Here is a 9,512-nt window from a genome sequence, read left to right as displayed (position 1 = left end):
GCCACTCCCTCATCTGAAACTGGGGATAATGCTGGTACCTCCCACAGGGCTATTGAGAGATAGAAGGAGATGATGTGTCAGGCCAAGTCCTTTAGACAGGGCAGCTGTTATTTTCATCCCTGCAAGCCAGATCCTCTCCCAGCATCCAGGCAACCTGGTGTTTGGCCCTTTTCCTCCAGAGTCTGGTGTTTTCTCCTTCCATCCACCAGTCCCACCCAGCCCAAGCACACCACCAGAACAAAACAGGAGAAGAGGGAAACACTGTTCTCTTTTGCTTGCTTCCACATTTATTTGGGTAATTTTTCTTCTGTCATTGTTCATAAATGTCTCTGATGATCCACATTTATTGAGCAATGGGAACTTTCTGGAAAAGGCACTGTGGGAGCAGAATGCGGCCTCATCCCTGGAGCCCTGTTTCCCCCACTCCTGACTCGCTGGCTGGGAGCAGCTCTGAGGATGGGGTTCTCCCCTCTCCTGCCCCTGCCACTCACTGGGCAGCCCCCTCAGACCCTGGGCACTGCTCTTAGCTCCTCTGCCTCCCTCAAGAAAACACAGGAGCTGCCTGATGCTGTGAGGACCTCATTGTTCTCCAGAGCAGCCTCTCACCCTGACCCCTTCCCAGAGCCCAATCCATAGTGTGTGGGTGGATGGGGATGGAGGTGAGATCGAGAGCTGGGCTTTAGCGTGCATACCCTTAGGGAGGCTAGATGTCTACTCTGCCCCCAAGCCCCATCGGGCCCCAGCTCGCCACTCCAAGTCCCTCCTGGCGTGAGCGAGGAAGCGCCCTGAGGATGACACGCCAGCTACACCCTCCTCCCCCGGAGGACCTAGCTTTCAGCACAGGCCACCTGGCCACCAGTTCCACAGCCCTGTGAGTGTTCACTGGTCTTTCTTTCAGCTGGTCGGTCCGCTCTCTGCTCCTCCCCTCCCTTCTGCTCCTTCAGCTCCACGCTGCCCTCCTGCTGCCACTGGCCCCAGAGCCCACACAGACTCCTCAGCAGCTCATGAAAGTCGGCTTGGAACCCGGAGGAGGAGAAGTAGTAGACAAAGGGGTCGACACAGGAGTTCAGGGTGCTGAGAAGCGTCACGTAGATCCTCCACGCCGGGCTTTCACCGCAGATATAGCCCACGACATGGGACACATTGTAGGGCCCAAAGCAGACAAGGAAGTTGAGCAGCGTGGCCGCCACCAGCCCCGCCACCCTCCTCTGCCGGCGGTGGCTGCCCCCTCTGCCGAGGATCCACACCAGGCGGCTGTAGCAGTAGCTGGTGATGATCAGCGGGACCACAAAGAGGACCACAGCCATCTCCAGCCGCACGGGCAGGAGGATGGCTAGCTGGTCCTTCCGGAACTCCAGGTAGCAGGTCCCATTGGTGCCCTGGCTGTGGGAGATGTCCCCTGAGAATTCTATGACGTAGACCACGCTGCAGTGAGCAGAGGCCAACAGCCAGCAGGCCACACTCACCAGACCTGCCTGCCCCAGCCTCGGCCGGGTCTTGTACCACAGTGGGTGGGCCACACTCAGGAAACGCTCAATGCTCACAGCTGCCAGGAAGAGGGCGGTGAGATAGATGGTGGTGAAGAAGATGAATCCGGAGAGTGGGCAGAGGATGAAGGGCAGGGGCCAGTGCAAGCCATTGGCTGCCTCCACCATGCGGAAAGGCAGGAACAGCAGCAGGAGCAGGTCCGAGGCGGTCAGGTTGAGCAGGAGCACGTCCACGGCCACCGGGCGGCGCCGCAGCTTGCCCACGAAGACCACCAGGGCCAGCAGGTTGAGGGGGAGCCCCACCAGGAAAGTGAGAAGGTACACCGAGAAGACGAACCAGTGATTGCCGGAGAAGTAGGACTGGTCGGGGCCTGTATCCATGGTGGTGGCCACTGGTGAGAGAGAGTAACATGGAGTTGGTAGTGGGGGCCCTAACGGCCTCTGGCCAGCAGCATCTCCCCTAAAAGGGCACGAGGTCACTACGCCCACCCCTCTTGTCTCTGGGTGCCTTCCAGGTGGAGTCAGCCTGCCTGTCTTCCTGAGCATGCCCTGTCCCCTCTCCCTTCCCCAGCAGAGAGGCACCAAGGTGCTCCTCCACCCAGCCCCTCGGGCCCAGGCTCACCTGCTTCTTTGAGACCCCAAATGCTCTGCTGCACAGCACCTTGCTGTCTCTCCAGACCTAGTGCGGTTGGCTATTTATCCGGCAGAACTGATAAAGACCTGGCCGTGCCCATGACGTCACTCACTGTTGAGCAGTGGCACATAGATGCCTTGAGCTCCGTTGCCAGGGCTGGTCAGCATGCTAAAAGGGGAACAAATTCCACAACTGCGTGCCTCCGTCCTCATGCATTCTCAGCTGGGATGCTCTAAACAGGCCCCAGCCGACGTATTCCTCTCCCCTTCTTCACTTGAATTTTGTCTGCTTCTCTAGAATGGCATTTATCCAATTTGCCTTGTAAGGGCAGGAAGTGTGATGCAATGACAGAGAGCGAGCTCTGTGAGGTCTGTTTCTTCCTGACTTTGTGATTTGGGGGGAAATGACTTAAATTCTCCATGTTTCTGCTTTCTCCCCTGCAGAACAGAGCTCGTCATAGTACCCATTCTCATAGATCAACGCATTAACACATGCAAATTAAAACAATATGTAGGTCGATTAAAAGATTACTAATACATGTTGAGTGGTTTGACGGAAGCCTGGCGTGTGGTCGTGAGCAGGCAGCGGATGCCAGCTGCTATTTTCCCTGTCACTGGTGCAGGATTATCTCTGGGGTGACAATATAATAATAATAACAATAATAATGGTGGTGGCGATGATGACCGCAGCTGCCTTTTCATAGGCACATAATCCATAGCAGACACTGCTTCTAGGGCAACGCTTTTATGTCATAAAATCCTTGTCCTTCACCGCAGGGAAGTGACTTGCTCCAGGTGATACAGCTTGTGAAATGTCACCACTAGGGTTCAAACCCAAGTGCTGTCCAGTTTCACGGGTGATCTATTAGTTCATTCAAACAATCACAGGGCACAATGAGATATGATTTCACATCCACTAGAATGGCCACAAGCAAAAAGTCAGACAATGCCTATGGTCGGCGAGAATGTAGAGAAATAGGGGCCTCATTAACTGCTGGTGAGAATAATGGGAGGTGGTGTCCCCGCTTTGGAAAGCAGGTGGCATTTGCTTAAAAAGTTAAACATAAATTCACCATGCGATCCAACAATTCCACCGTAGGTATTTACTTAAGAGAAGTGGAAACTCAGGTCTACTTAAAGACTCCGTCCTAAATGTTCACAGCAGCGTTGGTCATAGTCACCAACAGTGGAAATGTCACCTGGCAGCCCATCAGCTGGTGAGTGAATAAAAAAGTGGCACATCCATATACTGGAATTCTATTTGGCAAAGAAAAGGAATGAGCTACCCATACACACTACAGCCTTATGTTGAGTGAAACAAGCCAGACGTAAAAGACCATGTACATATATTGTCAGATTTCATTTATTTATATGATATGTCCAGAATAGGCAAAATTATAGAGTCAGAAAGTAGACTCGTGGTTGTCTGGGGGATGGAGGTAGAAATGAAGATTAAGTTGGTTTTTTTTTTTTTTTTTTTTTGAGACAGGGTCTTGTTGTCGCCCAGGCTGGAGTGCAATGGTGCAATCTTGGCTCACTGCAAACTCTGCCTCCCGGGTTCAGGAAATTCTCATGCCTCAGCTTCCTAAGTAGCTAGGATTACAGGTGCCCGCCACCACGCCTGGCTAATTTTTGTATGTTTAGTAGAGATGAGGTTTCGCCATGTTGGCCAGGCTCGTCTCGAACCACTGACCTCAGGTGATCCGTCCACCCCAGCCTCCCAAAGTGCTGAGATTATAGGCGTGAGCCACCCCGCCTGGCCCAAGATTAAGTTTAAATGAACAGGAAGGATTTTACTAGGGTCATGAAAATGTTCTAAAACTAGCTGATGGTAATGGACTCACACCTCAGCAAATTTACTAAAATTCATTGAATTGTACACTTAACATTGGTGAATTTGATTATATGTACATAATATCTCAATTAAGCTGTTCAAAGTGCAGCAGTAGGCTGGATACGGTGGCTCAGGTCCATAATTTTAGCACTTTGGCAGGCTGAGGTGGGAGGATTGCTTGAGCACAGGTTGTTTGAGACTAGCCTGGGCAACATGAGGAGACCCTATGTCCACAGGGAAAAAAAAAAAAACAACACAAGAGAGAAAGAAAAAAGAAATTAGCTGGGTTTAGTGGCATGTGCCTCTGGTCCCAGCTACTTGGGAAGCTGAAGTGGAAGAATCGCTTGAGCCCAGGAATTCAAGGCTGCAGTGAGCCATGACTGTGTCACTGCACTCCAGCCTGAGCAACAGAGTGAGACCGTGTCTAAAAAAAAAAAAAAAAAAAACGCAGTTGTGAACGAAAAGTTTTTGCTGTCATGCTGTTTACATTACATTTGGTGGTGAGGGCTTGGGGGATGGAGTAGGGGAAGGATCATGAAGACATGGATACTAAAGAGGCAAAGAGCCACTGGAGGGAACACTGGGGCAGAGGAGTCACGGGTGCACAGGCTTGGTCTGCTGGGGGAGCTGACAGGAGGTTTGGGTCTCACAGGAGTGAGAGGCGCCTGGGGTGGATCACACTGAGTCTCCTGGGCCCCAGGGAGGCACTGGATTTGCCCTAAGTGGGGGGAGGCAGGAGGAACTGGGAGAAGCAGCCCAGTACCCAGCAGGGGCTATGGAGCAGGAGCCAAAGAGAGTGGGCCCTGGCACCCTGTGGTGCGGGAGGAGGCACTGGGGCTCCCTGGGGTGGAGTTTGGGTTTTTACTGAAATTCCCTGGTGTTGTCACTGCACAAGGGCCGGGGTTGTTTCTGGCTTCCAAAAGAAGTTACTTAATTTCTCTGGCCTATTTCCATATTGATAAAACAGACATAGAACTTTCTTTGGAAGGCTAGTAGAGGCATTCATTCATTCACTGAGCGAACATTTACTGAGCACCTACTGCGTGCCACTCTCTCTTCTGGGCGCTGGGGATATATCATCAATTACAAGAAAAATCCTTGCATGCGTAGACATTTCAGCCTGAACAGAGCTCATTTGTAGAAATGGGTGCGTGCACCCCAGCTGGTGGCTGCCATTTGTTGTGCTCCAATACATCATCATGTGCATGGCATTGCTGTAATTTAGAGCAGGTGCCCAGGTGTCTGTCTCCTTCACAGCCACAGCCACTCCCCTCTGCCCTCCCTCTCATGGATGTGGGATGCTATCCTTTGCGAAATGGACCACAAATACAGGGTTAACCCCCACACCCCCAGGTTTCCCAAATGTCCCCTGGCTCTTGGGGGTTCTGCTTGGAAGGATCACATCCTGCTTTTACCCATTCCTTGCTGTAGGGCCTTAGGCAAGTTTCTTCATCCCATTCCAGGATCGTAGCTACCTGGTGCAGCACCTTTGTGCAAATTAGGTGCTCCCTTTCCAGAGGAGCCCATCCCGCACCAAGTGCTGCCTAAGGAGTGGCTGGTGTATTTCTTCAAATTAGAACACAATACTCCTTCCCTTGATGCAAGCAAGGCAGGCATGTGGCTTGCTGAGCAAAGCACAGGCTAGAATTTAGTCAGTGTTTGCTCCTCTGCCCAGTACCTTCGTGTAGTGAACACCCGCTCATCCGTACAGCAGTGGCAAGGCCAAACACAGCGTTGTGTGAAGCTGAAGTGAGACAACACTCACTGTAGACACTCAGCATGACACCCATCATGTATTACAGACTATATAGTTGACCTTTGAATAGCACAGGTTTGAACTGTGCAGGTCCACTTACTTGTGGATTTTTTTCAATAAATACATTGGAAACATTTTCAGAGATTTGCAACAATTTGAAAAAACTTACAGAGGAACTACAAGCCTAGAAATATATTTTAAAAATTAAGCAAAAGTTAAGTATGCCACGAATACAAAAAATATATGTAGGTACTAGTCTATTTACTGCCACTAGTCTATTTACTGCCATACATACTAGTCTATGTATGCCAAAATGGATACAAAGCTTTTTTTTTTTTTTTTGAGACAGGATCTGGCTCTATTGCCCAGGCTGGAGTGCAATGACATGATCTCGGCTCACTGCAACCTCTGCCTCCCAGGCTGAAACCATCCTTCCACCTCAGCCTCCCAAGTAGCTGGGACTACAGGCACACGCCACCACGCCCAGCTAAATTTTTTGTATTTTTGGTAAAGACAGGGTTTCTCCATGTTGCCCAGGCTGGGCAAATCTCTTACAGAAAGTTAAAATTGGCAGGGTACCGTGGTTCACACCTGTAATCCCAGCACTTTGGGAGGCCGAAGTGGGTGGGTCAACTGAGGTCAGGGGTTCGAGACAGGCCTGGCCAACATGGCGAAACCCCATCTCTACTTAAAATACAAAAAATTAGCCAGGTATGGTGGTAGGTGCCTGTGATCCCAGCTACTTGGGAGGCTGAGGCAGGAGAATTGCTTGAACCTGGGAGGCGGAGGTTGCAGTGAGCCAAGATCACACCATTGCACTCCAGCCTGGGAGACAAAGCAAGACTCTGTCTAAAAACAAAACAAAACAAAACAAAACAAAAAAGTTAAAATTTATCAAAAATATATGCACGCAAACACAAACTCTATTTGATGCCATTTGAAGTCAAGAGAAATGCAAGCAAACATAAAGATGTGCAGTATTAAAGACATAAGTGCATATTTACTGTAGATATACTGTACTCCTATAATAATTTCGTAGCCACCTCCTGTGCTTTCTCCGTGAGCTCAACTGTTGAGTATCTGCTTCAAACACCACGTGAAGCTAATCATCTCCTGGTGAGCAGTTCTCGCCAGTACACTGTGTACAGAAGTAAAAAGTGATCTTTCGTAGTCATTGCATATGTTTCACCATGTTTAATGCAATACCGTAAACTTTGAATAACCCCCTTGGCCCCATATGCGGGGCCACTAGTGATGCCAGAGCTGCTTCCAAGAAGCAAAGAAAAGTCATGACATTATAAAAAAGGGTTGAACTGCTTGATATCTACCACAGATTGAGATCTGCAGCCGCGGTTACTGCTGCTTGAGACAGACAACTTCTCTTATAAACAGACAACATAAACTTACGGTATTGATAAATACAGCACAGTGCTGTGAAGGTATTTTCTCTTTCTAATAATGTTTTCAGTAACATGTACTTTTCTCTAGCTTAACTTTATTGTAAGAATACAGCACATAATATATATAACATATAAAATATGTCTTTTTTCTTTTTTTTCCAGAGACAGGATCTTGCTCTGTCACCCAGGCTGGAGTGCAGTGGTGCGATCATGGCATTGCAGCCTCAATCCTGGTCTCAAGGGATCCTTCCACCTCAGACCCCTGAGTAGCTGGGACTACAGGCACTCACCACCACGCCCAGCTAATTATTTTTATTTTTATTATTTGTAGAGGTGGGGGGGTCTCACTATCTTGCCCAGGCTGGTCTTGAACTCCTGGCTTCGAGCAGTCTTCCGGCCTCGGCCTCCTAAAGTGCTGGGATTACAGGCATAAGCCACTGTGCCTGGCTTCAAATATGTCTTACTCAATTGTTTATATACTGGGTAAAGCTTTTGGTCAACAGTAGGCTATTAGTAGATGAACTTTGGGGGAGTCAAAGTCATGCACAGATTTTCCACTGCGTGGGGGTTCGGCACCCCATCCCCACGTTGTTCAAGAGTCAACTCCGTGGCCTTTGCCCATCACTGCGGGACCTTGCATTTTCCCTCCCCGGCTGAAGCAGCTTTTCCTGCCAGCCTCCGTTCCAAGCTCCAAGGCTGCCCCCTTGCGAGTTTCACATGGTATAACAGCGTCATTATCCGGCCTCCTGCCTCCTCTCCTACTCGGAAATCAAATGTTCTCTCCTGGGAACTGATTTCAGAGTAGCTGTCCTCAAGTGCATCACCGGAGTGGCAGTTCCTGTGGGTCAGAAACAGACTGCCTCCTCCTTCCCGTAAGTACAAGGCCTCTGCTCGCGGCCCACGGAAGACAGGCAGGTGAGGACGTGCAGAGGGGAGAGAAAGATAGGCGAGGAAGGGGCGAACTTCCTCGACACGTGCAGGGGCAAACTTACCTCCCCCACCACCTTGCTCTGGCTCCGCGCTCCTCTCTTGACTGGGGTGCTGCCCTCAGCAGGCGCCGCTCTCCACTTGAGTGGCTCCAGGGAGGCCTCCGGGCCAGGCTGCCCTGCAGTTCCTCCGAAGCAGCCCCCCGCAGGGGCCTGGAGAAGCAGCCGGGCCCTCCTGCCCCATGCTCCTTCCCCCGAGCAGTGGCGTTACTTCTGGGACTTGCCCCCTTGCGTTCTTGCCGCACACACTGTCTTCAGGCCAGGACCCCTTCCCAAGTAACCGGTCACCAGCGGATTAAGCACCACACTCCAGGCACCCGTGATGAGCCCCAGCTTCCGCCAGGAGCCTCCCAGATTGGGGTACAGGAAGCTGGCCACGTTGGAGGCGTTGTAGGGTCCTACGCAGAGCAGCAGCGTGAGGAGGGCCCCGCCGGCCACCCAGGCGGCCCTCAGCTTCCGCCTGTGCGTCAGGCCGGAGTGGGCCAGTGCCCGGAGGCAGCCCACGTAGCAGAAGGCTGTGATGGCCAAGGGCAGAAAAAAGAGCAGGAGAGAGAGGCTGAAGCGGGCCGGGCCGGCAGAGGCCGGGTCCCAGGCCTCCAGGCAGACCGGAGAGCCGTTGACCGGTGTGTTGATGCCCAGGGAGGTGTTGCTGTGGTCCAGCCAGCCTCCTGGAGCCTCCAACCCAAAGACCAGACCCAGGTGACACAGGACGAGGGCCCAGATGGCCGCGCACACCCCCCAGGAATAGCACGGCCTCCGGAAGGCTTGGTAGCCCAAGGGGAAGGCTGCTCCCAGGTAGCGGCCTGCACTCAGGGCGGCCAGGAAGCCCCCGCCGGCATAGAGTGGGAAGAAGTGGGCCACCGCGAAGACGGGGCACAGCGAGGCCGGCAGAGGCCAGGCCCCAGAGGCTAGCGCCTCCACCGCCTTCAGGGGCAGGGAGACTGTCAGCAGCAGGTCGGAGCAGCCCAGGTTCAGGGCGTAGACCAGGCTAGGGGTGAGACGGAGCCGGGCGTGGGCCGTCGCGCCTCGGATGGCCAGGACGTTGAGCGGGAAGCCCAGCGCAAAGGCGGCCACATAGAGGCCGAAGGAGAGCTGCGGGGGCAGGTCCATGGGGCCGCCGTCCTGGCCTGCAGGGCTCCTGTGTGCAACCTGGCTCCCTGTCCTCAGATCTTGGGGCCCCGGAGAGGAGGGGCTCCTGGGATCACTCGCGGGTTCCAGCCCTGTGTGGAGGATTACAGTTCGCCTGGTGGGATCACGGAGGAAACGGAAGCCCACAGAGAAAGGCAGCAGTCAGGGAGCAGCGGAGCCTGGATGAGAAGCCAGGAGCTGTGGCCCCCAGTCTTGTGCTTTCTCTCCACCATATCACCTCTTAAAACCAGGGAAGCTCCTGCAGCGTCACAGGAGATAGGATGTGGT

At 52.5% G+C, this 9,512-nt stretch overlaps 2 protein-coding genes across 2 annotated transcripts; both read right to left on the bottom strand.

Annotated features, from left to right (window-relative positions):
• Window positions 1-264: 264 nt before the first annotated feature.
• Window positions 265-2,381, bottom strand: FFAR3 (free fatty acid receptor 3). The gene is made up of 2 exons (XM_034944935.3): window positions 2,110-2,381; window positions 265-1,879 (listed from the first exon to the last, which is right to left on the bottom strand). Exon 2 carries the CDS (start codon window positions 1,866-1,868, stop codon window positions 828-830), a length of 1,041 nt encoding a protein of 346 aa, XP_034800826.1. The 5' UTR covers window positions 1,869-1,879; window positions 2,110-2,381; the 3' UTR covers window positions 265-827.
• Window positions 2,382-5,600: 3,219 nt separating this feature from the next.
• On the bottom strand, window positions 5,601-9,206 carry FFAR1 (free fatty acid receptor 1). The gene has a single exon (XM_003816155.6). It carries the CDS (start codon window positions 9,204-9,206, stop codon window positions 8,304-8,306), a length of 903 nt encoding a protein of 300 aa, XP_003816203.1. The 3' UTR covers window positions 5,601-8,303.
• Window positions 9,207-9,512: the final 306 nt, after the last annotated feature.

This window comes from Pan paniscus, chromosome 20 (assembly GCF_029289425.2).
Source record: "Pan paniscus chromosome 20, NHGRI_mPanPan1-v2.0_pri, whole genome shotgun sequence".
Lineage (NCBI taxonomy): Eukaryota > Metazoa > Chordata > Mammalia > Primates > Hominidae > Pan > Pan paniscus.
The sequence above is the reverse complement of the archived record's forward strand: the minus strand, read 5'-3'. Positions and strand labels throughout refer to the sequence as shown.